We start from the raw sequence: 17,554 nt of genomic DNA, 5'->3' as shown, positions 1-17,554 counted from the left end.
TCTGTGTGAAGGAGAATTAACAGAACACAGAGGTTTCTTCTGGAATTTCTATTTGAGTACCTAGAATTTAAAATTGTCTTCCTTTCTTCCCTTAGCAAAGTTCATTCTACAGCCATTTAATTGTACTTATTAAGCTAGTTATACCGTCTCTAAAGATCAAAATGAAAGAAACCCTGTCCCTACTTTTAAGGAAACTGTAGTCTGATTAGGTAACACATACTTTAAAAGAATAAGTGCGCTAGGCGTCACATCTGCTGAGGTGCAGGGATGTGCAGCTGGGCTTGCCGTGCTTACCGGCCTTTTAAAAAGCCCACACTGTCCTGTGAAGACATTGAAATCTCAGTCTCCCTTAATTGATATTTAAAAATAAAGTAAATGCCATAATTAAAAATTAAGGGAAATTCTTCTGCCCCCACAACTCCCCTTGATTATTACCATTATGTAGGGAGTGGTTAATTTGACCTAGAAGTGCAGTGTTAGGGGAGGCGTATAGGAAAGGCTGCGTGGAGGAAGTGACCCTCAAGCCTGGACTTGAAAGATGAGTGAATAAGGTGAGAAGTGCATTTTAGGAAGAGAGAATAGTAGGAATAAAGGTGTAGGGCCCTGGAAGAGGGCTAGGAGAGAGTATTGTGTGGAATGCTGAGTTTGGACTCTGTTAGAGGCAAGCCACTGATAAAAGGATTTTAAGCAGGAGAGAAATGTGGTTGGATTTACCTGTTAGGAAAAACTGGCAGTAGTGATGTGGAGGATAGATTGAGACAGAAAGATGGGAGATAGGGATACCAACTGCCACAGCACTTCCCCAGCTGGAGAAGTTCAGGGATAGGGAGAATGCCTGGAAAGGCTGCACAGTGGAGGAGATATCTGAGCTGAATAGAGAAGGATAAGGAGGAGCAGAGAATAGCAGTGGGGGCATTTCTGGCAAAGGGAAGATTATGGGCAAAAGCAGAAAGCGTGAAAGAGCACGGCGTGTTTGGGAAACTACGAGAAGTCTAGTGTGGCTGGGGTATAGGGTATAAATGGGAGGATGGTACTCACTGGGTGGGTAGGTAATGATTCAGGTCCCATTCAAGGGTTTAGACTTTATCAGGTAAATGAAGAGGAAGCCACAGACCATACATAAAGCAAGTCTCAACAAGTTTCCAAGGATTGATTGCATACAGAATAAATTCTTTGACCATAGTGGAATAAACTAGAAACTAATAACAGAGAGATAACTAGAAAATCCCTGTATGCTTAGAAATTAAGAAATAAACTTGTAAATAATTGTTGGGTCAAAGAAAAAATCATGATGGAAATTGGAAAATATTTTGAACTGAATCATATTGAAAATACTACATGTCAGAACATGAATAATGCTACAAAAACCAAGCTTAGGGGAAATTTATAGACCTAAATGCATATATTAGAAAAACAGGGGCCCCCCTAGTGGTGTAGTGGTTAAGTTCACGCGTTCTGCTTTGGCGGCCTGGGGTTTGCTGGTTCAGATCCTGGGCACAGACCTACACACCGCTCATCAAGCCATACAGAGGAGGTATCCCACGTAGGAGAGCCACAACTCTACAACTATGATACACAACTATGTACTGGGGTTTTGGGGAGGAAAAAAGAGAAAGAGGAAGATTGGCAACAGATGTTAGCTCAGGGCCACTCTTCCTCAAAAAAAGGAAAGAAAGAAAAGAAAAACAAAAAAAAAAAGGCTGAAAATCCATGATCTAAAGATCTATTTTAAGAAGTTAGAAAATAGGGCCGGCCCCGTGGCTTAGCGGTTAAGTGCGCGCGCTCTGATGCTGGCGGCCCGGGTTCGGATCCCGGGAGCGCCCCGAGGCACCACTTCTCCGTCCAACGCGAGGCCGAGTCCCACGTACAGCAACTAGAAAGATGTGAACCTATGACGTACAACTATCTACTGGGGCTTTGGGGGGAAAAACTGAATAAATAAAATCTTTAAAAAAAAAAAAAAAAAAAAAAAAAGAAGTTAGAAAATATACAGCAAATAAAACCCAAAGAAAGAAAACAGAAAATAGTAAAGAACAGAGTTTGATGAAAAGAAAACTCTTACAATATAGAGTATTAACCAAGTCAAAGGTTTGTTTTTCAAAGACTAATAAAATTGACACCCTCTGGCAAGGCTGATCATGGAGGAGTTGAGGAGAGAGAGGGAGTGCCAGTGCCAGACGAGCAGCACCAGGAATAAGGAAGGGACAACACAAGAGAAGCTACAGACGTAAAAAGATAAAAAGAGGGTATTATGAGCAGTTGTATACCAAAAGTGTTGAGAATTTTGTGAAAATGGATCAATTTCTAGAATAATATAACTGACTAAAGAAGTAAGGGAAAACTTTAAAATCCTATAAACCTCAAGCCAATGAAATCAATAATCAAAAATCTTCCCACAAAGAAAACTCCAAGCTCGGATGGCTTCACTGGAGATTTCTTCAAAAGAATAAATAATTCCAGCCTCATACAAACTCTTCTAGAGAACAGAAAAAAAGGCACACTCCGTATTCATTTTTTTGAGACTAGCACATCCTTGATACCAAAACCCAACAAAGATAACTCAAGAAAGGAAAATTATAGGGCAAGCTATTAAAAATATGGATGTAAAAATCCTGAACAAAATTTTAGCAAATCCCACAATATGTGAAAAAGATAAACACATCATGATCTAGTTGGGCTTATCCTAAGACTATACATGGTTGATTTAACATTAGAGAAAACCATCAATGTAATTAATCACATTAATAAGTTAAATAGATTTTAATAGGCTAAATAGATTTTAATAAATTAAAAAGAAAAATATTTCAGTAGATACAGAAAAAACATTTAATAAAATTCAATATTCACTCATGCTAGGACTGCTTAGCAAACTAGGACTAGTAGAGAACCTTAATCTGAAAAAGAGTATCCATAAAAACTCTACATAAAACATCTTGTTTAATAGTGAAATATTTAAAGTTTTCCTTTGAAGATCAGAAACAAGAGAAGGACCAAACGTGACTTTTTTTCAATATTGAGTTCAGATGCAGTCAGACAAGAAAAAAATGATGAAAATCTGACCCAAGGAAGTAACAGGATGGAGGTGAGGGTGTGAGTTTGAGAGAAATTTAGGAAGCCTTGCCATGCCTTGGGTTCATGTATTCATTGCTTTTGTTGATTAAATACATTGTCTGGTAATGGGAAAATAGGAAGGAGTTGACGCCCACGAAAGGGGCCTGACGTTCATTCAGTTCCTACTCTGAGAATGCTCTGGACTAGATGTTTTCACATATTTTAATTTAATTCATATGTATTCTCTTTACTATCTTGAAAACTCATGCACTTGATGATTAGGAAAACCACATGAGGAAAAGGAAATATATTTGCATAAATTCATTCCCATTGTTAAATACTAGTTTAAGCTCATGTTTAGATACTGAGTATGTTGTACTTGATGTGTTTTTTCATTCATTTTTATCAATAGAGCAGGCCTTGGAGGTAGAATAAAGTCTAGCAAATGGTCTTTTCCTAATTTTATAGATGAAGAAGGAAATATAAAATTATATTGATTAACTCAGTGTCAATATGGGACCAAGACTTTAGTCTTTCAGTCCAGGGAGCACATAAACTGTAACTTGAAAGAACAAAATCAAAAGATTTTGAAATGGTAATATGTTGGGGTCCTGGAAGCATGGTTTGGGTAATCACACAGAATATCCTGTAGTTAAGAGTCTGAGTAGGACTGCCAGAAACAGGGAGGAGAGAGGGAGAGGACGTCCTCTGCCCCAGTGACAGGCCTTGAGTCCTCAGCTGGTGCAAAGATTCACTAACACAGAGCAGATTTTAAAAGTGTTGACACAAGGAGGGAGGTGTACCCTCATTAGGACTTGCTGAGGTAGAACTGGTGACAAAACCATAATGAAAGGGAGTGTCCTGTTCAAAGACCACATTTATGGGAGAAAAAGAAGCTATCCTGGAAGTGAGATAGGGGTGAAAATTACTTGGACAGTTATTGACCGACTGTTAATACCAAAAACAAAACATCTGATAGAATCTTGCCTTGCTTCTCATTGCTTGGAAGGGAGAAGAAATTATTCAATTTAGCAAACATTTCTCAATTCTTGCTGCATACCAGGTACTTTGCCGAGTGCCTGGGATGTGAAATCAAATGAAGTTCTATCTCTGAGCTGGAAGGAAGCTCTGAGCCCTGATCTCTAGCAGGAAGCGTCCCAAACTTCCTCACGTGGTATACAAAGCCCTTTGCGATCTGATCTCCAACTGTCTTTGCAGCCTCATCTGCCACAATAACAAAGATAGCTACCATCTATTGCGTTTCCGTGCTGACATCCTTATCTATCTTAATCGGATCTTCACGCTTCCCGTTATTTCCAGTTGCCGTGTCCAGTGGAATTCTGTTGTCCCTCATCAGTTGTCTCTTACCATCAGTTCTCCTCTCTCTCACATTTCTGTCCTGCACTTTTTCCCTTTGGGCAGTAAGCATGCTCACTTATTTACATATACATAAAAATTGTGAATATATTTTATATCCAAAATGAGTGCCTGAGCCTGTCTGCAATAAATAGATTGATTGGTTTTAAAAAACATGAACTAGAGACTTCTTTTCCAGGTACCATGAAATAGATTCTTGGAAATCATTACTTATATTTCAGTAAGTGAGACTATTGGGTGACATCTTTTTGGAAATCACTTTTGACTCAATGATCTAAGAATTAGATCAGAACTTTATTATAGTTTTTAATAAAATTTTGTGTATTTGAGCCATTATAAAATAAGGCTCATTTTATTTATTTTTTTATTTTATTTTATTTTTTTTTTAAGATTTTATTGATTTATTTTTTTCCCCCAAAGCCTCAGTAGATTGTTGTATGTCATAGTTGCATATCCTTCTAGTTGCTGTATGTGGGATGCGGCCTCAGCATGGCCGGAGAAGCGGTGTGTTGGTGCGTGCCCAGGATCCGAACCCAGGCCGCCAGCAGCGGAGCGCATGCACTTAACCGCTAAGCCATGGGGCCGGCCCAAGGCTCATTTTAGAATAAACACAGTTCTATCATTCAGAGGCAGTGGTAGTTTTTGTTTTATTTTCTCTTGAACTTTTTCCTGTGTCTAGTTTTTTTTCTTGTATATAATTAATCACATTGGTGTATAGATATCATATTTTTTGAAGTTTTTTGTTTTTTGTTTTTGGTGAGGAAGATCAGCCCTGAGCTAACATCTGTGCCCATCTTCCTCTGTTTTGTATGTGGGATGCCACCACAGCATGGCTTGATGAGCAGTGCGTAGGTCCGTGCCTGGGATCTGAACCTGCAAACCCCAGGCGGCTGAAGCAGAGCGTGCACACTTAACCCCACTATGCCACCAGGCCGACCCCTGTTTTTTGAAGTTTTTAATTGTGTAACTTATATGTTACAGCATTTATGGTCTGAAGATCACAGGGCCTTATATAATTAAATTAGTCATACATGTTAAACATGCTCATTTAGATAACTTCAATAAACAAGTATAGAGTAAAAAGTGAAAGTTTTCCATCACATAATCCCATTCTTAAGGGTTTGGTTTGTATCTTTCTGGGACATTTTTCCTGGATGTGTGTTTTGTGTATGTGTGTGCAGTATTTGTGCCATCCAGGCTATGGTGGTTATAGTTGTGATGATTATACCGTTAATTTCAGGAGAATAACTCTCTTAGACAAATGGACATTGCTCCTTGTTTTACAGAAGATTGTCTGTTTCAAAGGTGTGTGCTCTTAGATTTGGGACATCATTTTTCTCTCCTCCAGGAGTGTGGAAGTTAAAAGAAAAAATAAGAAAAGGGGGAATATTAGAGGTCTGTTGACTTAAAACTGAACATATCCAGCAGAGGCGGTCCAATTTTTTTATCCTATGTATGTATGTGCTTTTTCTAATGATATACAGAGTTCCTGAAATCCAGAGCTCTTGTGACAGCACTGACCTTCCTTTATGAACTCATTGCTTAAGTCTTATTCTTTTCCTCTACATTCTCTGTGCCCTTTCCTAATCCCACATGATTTTTTTAAAGAAAGTTTTATTTTCATTTAGTACAGTTCAATAAATTGAGTAAAATGGGGAAATATTTTTTCTCTTTTGGCTAATGCTGCCTTTGTTTTCAAATCTTTCTTGAAAAATCACTATATTAATGAATTTCTTAGGTTCTGAATGCTCTCCTTAGTAGGAAAAGGGAAGTGAGAAAGGAGGAAGATGTGAAGGGTTTGAGTGTAGTAACTGTAGGTTAATCCTTCTCAGTTACCTCACTCTGTGGGTTCACATCTGACCTGACTCTGGTGGCTACATTTTTGGCTCCTGATTGACATCTGACTTGTGATGTTTTTTCTTTTCCCCCAGGGGGTGGAGAGATGCTGGCTCGAGCCTTCTCTGGCATCTGTGTTGTCCCATGGAGGTTACTGCGTCCTCTGGTCCCACAGCTTCAGTTCTGACCCGTCGTTCATCCTTTTTATTTATTTGTTTCACCTCAGCTTTTCACTTCAGGCAAATTACAAACCAGTGGAAGAGTTGAAAGAACAGTACAGTGAGCATCAGGATCCTTTCAACTAGATCCTCCAGTTAACATTTTAATGTTTTGCCACATTTGTTCTAGCTCTGTAGCTAGCTAGATAGATAGACAGAGACACTTTTTTCAGTACTATTTGAAAATAAGTTGCAGACTTTTTATTTTTAAGCCTTTATTTTTTAGGGGCCGGCCCGGTGGCGCAGCAGTTAAGTGCATGTGCTCTACTGCGAGGGCCCGTGATTCGCTGGTTCAGATCCCAGGTGCACACCGACGCACCACTTGTTAAGCCATGCTGTGGCAGTGTCCCATATAAAGTAGAGGAAGATGGGCATGGATGTTAGCCCAGGGCCAGTCTTCCTTGGCAAAAAGAGGAGGATTGGCATCGGCTGTTAGCTCAGGGCTGATCTTCCTCACACGCACAAAAAAAATAAAAAAAAACTTTATTTTTTAGGGCAAAATTCACAGCAAAATTGAGGGGAAACTACAGAGATTTCCCATAAACTCCCTGCCCTCACACATGTGCAGCCTCCCCCATTATCAACATTCCCACCAGAGTGGTACATTTGTTGCAGTTGATGAACCTACATTGACACATCATTATCACCCAAAGTCCATATTTTGCTTTAGGGTTCACTCTTGGTCTTATACAGTCTGTGGCTTTGGATAAATGTATAATGACATGTATCCACCGTTATAGTATCATACAGAATAACTTCACTGCCCTAAAAATCCTCTGTGCTCCACCTTTTAATCCCTTCCCGCTCCCTAATCCCTGGCAACCGTTGATCTTTTTACTGTCTCCAGCTTTGCCTCTTCCAGAATGTCATCTAGTCTGAATCATACAGTACATAGCCTTTTCATCTTGACTTCTTTCACAGAGCAGTATGCATTGAAGGCTCTTCCATGTCTTTTCATGACTTGATAGCTCATTTCTTTTTAACACTGAATAATATTCTATTATCTGGATGTACCACAGTTTGTTTATTCATTTAACTACTGAAGGACATCTTGGTTGCTTCCAAGTTTTGGCAATTGTGAATAAAGCTGTTATAAAATCCATATGCAGGTTTTTGTGTGGACATAAGTTTTCAACCCCTTTGGATAAATACCAAAGAATGTGATTGCTGGATTGTATAGTAAGAGTATGTTTCGTTTTGTAGGAAACTATCAAACTGTCTTCCAAAGTGGCTGTACCATTTTGCATTCCCACCAGCAGTGAATGAGAGTTCCTGTTACTCCACATCCTCATCAGCATTTGGTGTTTTCAGTGTTTGGGGGATTTTGGCCATTCTAATAGGTGTGTAGTGGTATCTGATTGTTGTTTTATTTGAATTTCCCTGTTGACATATGATGTGGAACATCTTTTCATATGCTTATTTGCCATCTGCATATCTTGTTCGGTGAGGTGTCTGTTAAGGTCTTTGGCTCATTTTTTAATTGGGTGATTGTTCTTATTGTTGAGTTTTAAGAGTTCTTTGTGTATTTTGGAAAACAATCCTTTATCAGATGTGTCTTTTACAAATATTTTCTCCCAAACTGTGGCTTGTCTTTTCATTCTCTTCACAGAGCAGAAGTTTTAAATTTTAATGAAGGCCTTCTTGTCAGTTCTTTCTTTCATGGTTCATGCCTTTGGTATTGTATCTAAAAAGTCACTGCCAAATCCAAGGTCATCTAGGTTTTCTCCTCTGTCTTCTAAAAGTTTTATAGTTTTGTGTTTTTCGTTTAGGTCTCTGATCCACTTTTGAGTTAATTTTTGTGCAGAGAGTAAGGTCTGTGCCTGGGTTCATTTTTTTGTATGTGGATATCCAGTTGTTCCAACACCACTTGTTGAAAAAACTGTCTCTGCTCCGTTGCATTGCCTTTGCTCTTTTGTCAAAGATCAGTTGATTATATCGATGTGGGTCTATTTCTGAACTCTATCCTGTTCCATTGATCTGTTTGTCTGTTCTTTTGCCAATACCACACTGTCTTGATTATTCTAGCTTTATACTTAAGTCTTAAAGTAGGGTAATGCCAGCCTTCCAGCTTTGTTCTTCTTCTACAATATTGTGTTGCCTATTCTGGGTCTTTTGCCTCTCCATATAAACTTTAAAGATTTTATTTATTTATTTTTCTCCCCCCCAAAGCCCCAGTAGATAGTTGTATGTCATAGCTGCACATCCTTCTAGTTGCTGTACGCGGGACGCGGCCTCAGCATGGTGGGAGAAGCGGTGCATCGGTGCGCGCCTGGGATCCGAACCCAGGCCGCCAGCAGCGGAGCGCGCGCACTTAACCGCTAAGCCACGGGGCCGGCCCTCCATATAAACTTTCGAATTAGTTTGTCAATATCCACAGAATAACTTGCTGAGATTTTGATTGGGATTGCCTTGAATCTATAGATCAAGTTGGGAAGAAGTAACAACTTGACAATATTGAGTCTTCCTATGAAACATGGCATAGCTCTCCATTTATTTAGTTTTTCTTTGATTTCATTTGTCAGAGTTTTGCAGTTTTCCTCATATAGATCTTATATATATATTGTAAGATTTATACCTAAGTATTTCATTTTGGGGGGTAGTAATGTAAATGATATTGTGTTTTAAATTTCAGATTCCACTTGTTCAATGCTAGTTGATAAGAAAGTGATTGGCTTGTGTATGTTAACCTTGTATCCTGCAACCTTGCTATAATTGCTTATTAGTTCCAGGAGTTTTTTGTTACTTCTTTTGTATTTTCTACATAGACAATCATGTCATCTGCAAACAAAGACAGTTTTAGTTCTTACTTCCCTATCAGTGTACCTTTTATTTCCTTTTCTTGTCTTATTGCATTAGCTAGGACTTCCAGTACAATGTTGAAAGGAGTCGTGAGAGGGGACTTCCTTGCCTTGTTCCTCATCTTAGTGGGAAAGCTTCTAGCTTCTCACCATTAAGTGATGTTAGCAGTAGGTTTTTTGTAGATATTCTTTATCAAGTCGAGGAAGTTCTGCTCTCTTCTTAGTTTACTGATAGTTTTTATGATATTTGGGTATTGGGTTATGTCAAATGGTTTTTCTGCATCTATTGATATGATGATGTGATTTTCCTTCTTCAGCCTGTTGATGTGATGTATTACATTAATTGATTTTCAAATTGAACCAGCCTTGCATACCTGGGATAAATCCCACTTGGTTGTGGTGCATAATTCTTTTAATACATTGCTGGATTTGATTTGTTAATATTTTGTTGAGGATTTTTGCATCTATGTTCATGAGAGATATTGATCTGTAGTTTTCTTTTCTTGTAATCCCTGTGTCTAGTTTTGGTATTAGGGTAATGCTGGCCTCCTAGAATGAGTTAGGAAGCATTCCAACTTCTTCTATCTTCTGAAAGATATAGTGGAGAATTGGTTTAATTTTTTCCTTAAAGGTTTGGTAGAATTCACTAGTGAACCCATCTAGGCCTGGTGCTTTCTGTTTTGGAAGGTTATTAATTATTGATTGAATTTCTTTAATGGATATAGGCCTATTCAGATTGTCGATTTCTTCTTGTGTGAGTTTTGGCATATTGTATCTTCAAGGAATTGGTCCATCTCATCTAGGTTATCAAATTTGTGGGCATAGAGTTATTCATAATATTCCTTTATTTGAAAGTAAGTTGCAGAGTTTTTGACGGTTTCTCTTAAATATCTTAGTTTGCATCTCCTAGAAACAAGGATATTCTCTTATATAGCTGTAGTACCATTATCACACCAAGAAAATTGACTTATTAATTCTCATATTAATTCCTTAATAATTAACTTGCTAATCGCAACAGAAAAAATGTTCTTAGGGTCAACACCTTAACCAAATGATCAAATTTAACATCACCAATATGATAGTCTAATATTATATGCCTTCTAGTGTGATGCAATAAGAAATACACATCACCTACAGTGTGTTCGCACCAAAAACGTTTAACCTTAATCTGATCGTGAGGCAATAATCAGACAAATCCAACATGTAGGACATACTACAAGCCAGCTGACCTGGAGTCTTCAAAAGAAAAAATCAGTGACATGAGGAAACAGAAGTGGAAGAGGTGGGTTGTTCCTAATAAAAAGAGGCTAAGCAGACAAAATAGCCAAATGTAGCAGGTGAACTTTGATTGGAACCCAGATACGAGGGGAAAATGATGATATTGAATCCTTGTTATTCTTATATAAAACAATGTTAGTAGTTGTGTGGTGCTTCCAGTTCTAACTTGGTTTTTTTCTTTTAATATTTTTATTCTTGACTCACTGAGAAAATGGGACTGTATACTTTATACTATATTTTAATAAAAATCAAAGCTGTTTTCTGTCCCATTCCCTTGTGGAGAGTTTTGCAGTGAATGTTTCCAGAAGGCGCACCTTGCTATATGTGCAGGTGTGTGGGCCACTGAGCGGGCTACTCTCTCTGGCAGACTCAGGAGCTTTGCGCTGCTGATCATGAACTGCATTTTTTGGGATAGGGGCCAGAGAGAGGACTCGTGCAGTAAAGGCTAAGTATGGGAAAGACTTGTATGAAGGAATAAATTACTCATCTCTTTGAGGGAGGTGGAACCAAGCATCCTGTGGATCTTCTAAAGTAGAGACTTCTAAAAAGCTGTAGTAACTCTATACAGAATTCATCCTTTCTTTTACAGTGAAAAAGGGCGTGGTAGGATTTTTATTTCCCAAAAATTACCTGTTTCCAGATCCCTTTCCACATCATTTGTTCACTCATTCATTAATTTATCATTCAACAGATATTTATGGAGTGTCTGCTGTGTGTCAGGTACTGTGCTAAGTGTAGAGTAGTATTGTGAAAAAGACAGTATGTGTCACCTAGAGTTTTTAATCTAGGTGGGGGAATCAACATTAAACAGAAGTAAATACTCAGTTACATCTGTGGTAAGTACTCCAAATAAAAGACAGAGGTGCTGTGAGAGGGAGCAATAGGAAGGCTGTCCCCACCTGAGATGTCACCTAAAGTGTAGCTCTAGAGATGTGTACCCCGACATCTCCATCCTCTGCCTCCAATTGTGCTCAGTCCCTGTCTGCCTGATTCTTTTACATTCTCTTCCCTAGTTTTAGAGTGAGAATCAGCTAACTTATTCCTTGAGTACTTTGGATATCAATTTATAGAGATAATTTGTTACCCTTGCTGAATAAAAGAAGCACTCTTCTCTGTTGCCAGAATCTGCCTATTTTTCAAGAGAAGCTAGAAATCTACATTTTTATGTGAAATCTCTTGACTTATATATGTTAACAAATTCAGAATTTTCATACACTTTGTGGGCTAAACCAACACATCTCTGCGCCTCCAGTTTGCAACATCTGCTTGAGGGGACACAGAAATATAGGTATAGGAGAATTCTAAGTCAAAGATGAGGTGAAACTCTCTTCTTCTTGTCTAGCCCTAAATTAAATTAAAAAAATAATAAGTTACTCAATAAAAGATTCAGAATACTAAGGATAGAACCAAAAGGGATTTTTTTAAACCAAGTCCTTTTTATTTTCTCCTCAATATAATATTAAGTAAAAAATAATTATTACCTTCACTGATTTCTTAGCCCTCTGCTGATCAGGTTTCTTTCTTGCTTTCATTTTTAAAAAATCCAAACAGTAAAGTTCTCTCTCTTTTACAAGGGACAGACAATGGAGATTTGTCCACGGTCAGCCTCCATGACTGCAGGGTTCCGTGTTTCCCTAGAGGTGAGGTGACCTGCCTTCCTCTCCTTTTTTCTTTTCTTTCTTTCTTTCTTGTTTTTTTTAAGGTAACAGTTTTCTTGAAATGTAATTTACATACCATACAATTCACCCATTGAAAGTATACAATTCAGTGGTTTTTAGTATATTCACAGAGTGTACAAACATCACCACAGTTAATTTTAGAACATTTTCCTTACCCTGGAAAGAAACCCTGTGCCCACTGGCAGTCATGCTCCATTTCCCCCCAACTACCCGTAGCCCTGGGCAGCCACTAATCTACTTTCTATCGCTATAGATTGGCCTATCCTGGACATTTCATATTAATGAAATCATACAGTACATGGTTTTGCGTGACTGGCTTCTTTCACTTCATATAATGTTTCAAGATTCATCCATGTTGAAAGATATATCCGTGCTTCATTTGTTTTTATGGTGAAATAATATTCCATTGTATGGATATACCACATTTTATTTATCCATTCATCAGTTGATGGACATTTGGGTTGCTTCTGCTTTTTTGGCTATTATGAATAATGTTGCTGTAAACATTCGTGTTCAAGTTTTTGTGTGGACATAAACTCTTCCTTTCTCTTGGGTATATATATACCCAGCAGTAGAATTGCTGAGTCACTGATAACTGTATATTTAACCTATTGAGGAACTCCCAGACTTTTCCAAAGCTGCGTGGTGTATTCCATTTCTTTCCGCACCTTCCACTCCTAATACTTAAGATGAATGACAGTGATGACAACCACTTACAACATTTCATTTCTCAATTGGGGGTACTGAGAGATACATATCCTCTCTTTTAAATAGAAATATTACAAGGTAATAGTTGTATAAGATTTCTCATGACAAAATATAAAAACTTTGTTGAACAACTTTTCATTTTATTCCCGCCCATTGCTTTAACTATGTTATCTCTTGAGAATAGAGTGGTACCATTCTCTTTTAATGACAGCCTATCAAGTACATCTTTTTTCCAGATGAAGGAAAGAATGTCATATGGCTAATGACTAGAGTCTCATCCTGTCCAAAGGTCTCTGGCACATGTGAATAATGCAAGCCCTGCTCTCATAGGGATTCATATCTTATATTATTATTTGGATTTTTGAACTGATATTGAATTTTAAAGCAAATCTCAGACATCATGTCATTTCACCCATAAATACTTCAGTACGCATCCCTAACAGATAAGAACTTTTTTTTTTTTGAGGAAGATTGTCCCTGCACTAACATCTGTTGCCAATCTTCCTCTTTTTCTTTTTTCTCCCCCAAGCCCCAGTAGATAGTTGTATATCATAGTTGTAGAGTTGTAGCTCTTCTATGTGGGACACCACCTCAGCATGGCTTGACAAGCAGTGAATAGGTCCGTGCCCAGGATCTGAACCGGTGAACCCTCGGCAACTGAAGCGGAATGCGAAAACTTAACCGCCACACCACCGAGCTGGCCCCAGATAAGAACTTTTTAAAATATAGCTATCATGTTATTATCTCACATTAACTATAATTCCGTAATATCTTCTAATACCCAATCTATATTCAAATATCCCTAATTATCTTAAATATGACTTTTCACAGTAGATTTTTTTTAATCTGAGTCCAAACAAGGTCCATACATTTGGTTGTTTTGTCTTTTAGTTATCTTTATTCTAGACTAATTTTTTTTGTGTGTGTGTGAGGAAGATCAGCCCTGAGCTACCATCCATGCCAATCCTCCTCTTTTTGCTGAGGAATACTGGCCCTGGGCTAACATCTGTGCCTATCTTCCTCCACTTTATATGGGATGCCGCCACAGCGTGGCCTGACAAGTGGTGCATCAGTGTGCACCCGGATGTGAACCCAGGCTGCCAGCAGCCGAGCGCACGTGCTTAACTGCTATGCCACAGGGCCGGCCCTGAGACTAATTATTTTTGATAGATTGTATTTAGATAGGTAAAACAATCACAAAATAATGTAAGACAGTATTTAGTAAAGCATGAAGTAGGATATGATCAAACGTGAGGCATCTAGCTTTCTCATAGACTCTTTATTGGGCCTATTGGTGGATATATGATACACAGATTAGAGAACCAGACCAATGAGATTTGAGGCCCCAGCCCTACCACTGCAGGCTTGTAATCTTGTGCATGTTAATTTAGTGCTTGTTTTATTAAAGTTATACGTGTGCATAGTTCAAAAAGACAACTCTACAAGTTTGTAACCAACAAAAACGAACAACAAAAAAAAGCACTCCCCCATTGCCACCACTACCTGCTTTCCTACCTCCAGGAGACATCCATTTTCAACTCCTTTAACTGATTTGTTTGGTATTCACTTCCAAATCTCTAAATAACATACTTATATGGCCAGTTCTTGATATTTCTATTTTGAGTATAATCTACTGACTTTCTACAATAGGAGGTGAAGATTTAGTACTCTATCACACTCACTGCTTCTCCACCACAGATGTGAAGTCTGTCTTCCCATTCTCCTAATATAGTTAGAACAATATTCAGTCTATAATGTCCATGAGAATGGTATTCATAGATACCATGATTACTGTTTTTTCACTGCACATTTTGTTTTTCCTGTAGTCAATGTTTTACTTTTGATTTTGCTTAGTTTTCTATGTTTATCACTAATTCAATCCTAAACTCTTCCCTGCTTGTATCAATCTGCTCTCTATATGTTCAAACACATTAGGTAGTCTGACTTTCATTTTCTTGAAGAAATCTCTCTAGGAGCCTTCTGACGTGCACTGCTCTGAACTCTGCTCTCTGTCCCTGCTGCCTGGCTGTGTTCTTGAAGTCTCCCTTTTGCCATCATCCTGTTTTGGTATATCTCATTTCCTGAATCATATAGTGTTTTCTTTTTTGTCTTCATTTAGTGGAACACATCCTCTAATAATTTCCTGAGAAAGGATGCATGAGAGGTAAATTTTTGAGACCTTGCCTGTATGAAAATGTCTTTATTCTAATCTCACACTTAATTGATAGTCTGGCTGGGTATAGAATTCTTGGTTGGAAATTATTTTCCCTCAGTGTTTTGAAGATATTGCCCCACTGTATTCTAAGCTGTCAGTGTTCTTGTTGAGGGGTTTTATGCCATTCTGATTTTTTATGGTTTGTATAAAACCTGTTTGTTGTTGTTCTCTCTGGAAGTTTGAGTGTTCTTAAATTTCATGATGATGTGCCTTGGTGGAGGGATATGTATTTTTGTATTGTGTATTTTGTATTGTATACTCAAAGTGCCCTTTCAAGCTCAAGAAACTCAAGTTTTTAGTTATGGGGAAATTTTATTGAATGGTTTCTTTGAATATTTTCTCATTTCCATTTTTTTCTTATTTTCTCTTCCTAGAACTCCCATATTCAGTCATGTCTCCTAGACTGGTCCTTTAATTTTTTTTTTTTAAATCTTTTCTCTCTCATTTTCCATCTCTATCTTTTTTTTTTCTTTTGAGGAAGATTAGCCCTGAGCTAATATCTGTTGCCAATCCTGCTCTCTCTATTTTTTTTTTGCTGAGGAAGCTTGTCCCTGGGCTAACATTCATGCCCATCTTCCTCCACTTTATATGGGACATTGCCACAGCATGGCTTGATAAGCAGTGCGTAGGACTAAACCTGAGATCCAAACCTGTGAACCCTGGGCCACCAAAGTGGAGCATGCAAACTTAACTGCTATGCCACCGGGCCGGCCCCACCGTCTCTGTATTCTGAGAGATTTCCTCAACTTGTTTTTCAATCCTTTTTATTTCTGTTATCATGTTTTTATTTATTTATTTATTTTGTGAGGAAGATTAGCTCTGAGCCAACATCTGTTGCCAATCCACCTCTTTTTCTTGAGGAAACTGGCCCTGGCCTAACATCTGTGCCCATCTTCCCTCTACTTTATATGTGGGATGCCTGCCACAGCATGGCTTGATGAGCAGTGCATAGGTTGTTGCCAAGGATCCGAACCTGTGAACCCCGGGCTGCCAAAGCGGAGCATGTGAACTTCAGCGCTATGCCAGTGGGCCAGCCCCTGCTATCATGTCTTTAATTTTCGAGAGTTATTTTTTCTTCTTATTCACTAAATGTAGCTTTTTTAAAAAAGACATCTTCTACCTGTTTCATGAATAAAATATCTTGTCTCTGAGGATTTTAATGATTTTTTTTCTAAGTTTTCACCTTCATATATATTTTCTATTTTTCCACATTGCATTTATTTTCATTTGTTTTGGTCTCTGTCTTTATATTAGATACTTTCCTCTAATGCCTTGTGATCTTGGCTGTCAGCCTACACTTAGCAGTGTGGTCTCTTGTTTTTAGTATTGTCTTCTCTCTCACCTCCAGGGGTGCCTCGTGCTGCCAGTGATTGAGCCTTTGGGGAGTTCAGTGGTGTATTTCGGGTTACGTTTCAGCTTTCCCGACTGCTGGCATAGGATTCAGCCTTCTTGGGTTTGCTGAGTCCGTCACACTTGTGTACCTGCTTTCCAGCTTCGACACTTTGTTGTTGCTGTCTCCTCTGCGGTTTCTTTGTCCTTGTGCACTTCTGCTTTACAGCATACAATCCTTTCTGTCATTTTGAGGGGTTTGGAAAGGTGCGGAGGTGTGTATGTAGTCTAAATCGGGCTTCAGCAAACTATGGTTCCTGCCAAATCCAGCCCTGCCCTATTTCTAGGGCACCAGGACTAAAACTTGCCCATGCCCCTGAAGTTCCAAACCTCACCCTGCCACCTCACTCTCAGTTTCAGCACATGCCTAGTTCCATTTTCATTCCAGCTGCTGCTTGTGCACACACAGGTGTTTGTAAGCAGTGCCTCCCGTCTTCCCTTCCCCCACTCCCCTAGCGGGCAGTGGGTAGTAGAATTCCAGCTACTCCCAGACTTCCTGGTCTCCCTGTGGGTGCTGATGCCCCAGGGATGTCCTGCCCCTGATCCTCAGCCAAGTGCCTTTTGTCTCCTGGATGCTATCACAGTTTCTTTCTCAATTTCATGGTGAGTTACTTTTTAAAAATAGTCTTTGATGTGCCAAAGCCTTTTTTTAAAGTCTAAATAGATTGTATTAACTAGTTCCCTTTTAGTCATGTGCATTATTACCTCCTGAAAGAAACTCTGCTATATTAATTAGGTATGATTTTACCTTCCTGAAGCCACACACTCCTCACTTTCCAGGCTTCACTGCTTCTCCTTAGCTGTTCCCACCCTTCCAGCACGGCTTGTCCTGTACAGTCATCTCGTACCAGCTCCAATGGTATCTCCTCCATGTCTTCCCAGGTTCTCCCAGCAAAACTTCTCCCTCTTGCATCTGAATTCCTATAGCAACTTCTCTAGAGGCTTGTGATACAGATACTTGTATTTCTGTACTATCCTCCTGACAGTTCATAAACTCTTTCATGT

At 38.7% G+C, this 17,554-nt stretch overlaps 1 protein-coding gene across 6 annotated transcripts in view; it reads left to right on the top strand.

The window, feature by feature from the left end:
* Window positions 1–17,554, top strand: part of ST3GAL3 (ST3 beta-galactoside alpha-2,3-sialyltransferase 3) — a 224,389-nt gene that overhangs the window by 64,067 nt on the left and 142,768 nt on the right. For 2 of the 6 annotated variants that reach the window (XM_087446100.1, XM_087446099.1), the window contains exon 3: window positions 12,133–12,198. The exons of the other annotated variants lie outside the window; for them this stretch is intronic. In XM_087446100.1, coding sequence (XP_087302226.1) covers window positions 12,133–12,198 — 66 coding nt within the window. The remainder of the gene's footprint in view (window positions 1–12,132; window positions 12,199–17,554) is intronic. 6 annotated transcript variants of the gene reach the window in all.

Source organism: Ceratotherium simum, chromosome 22, assembly GCF_057802395.1.
Source record: "Ceratotherium simum simum isolate JZ-2026a chromosome 22, ASM5780239v1, whole genome shotgun sequence".
Taxonomy (NCBI): Eukaryota; Metazoa; Chordata; class Mammalia; order Perissodactyla; family Rhinocerotidae; genus Ceratotherium; species Ceratotherium simum.
The sequence above is the reverse complement of the archived record's forward strand: the minus strand, read 5'-3'. Positions and strand labels throughout refer to the sequence as shown.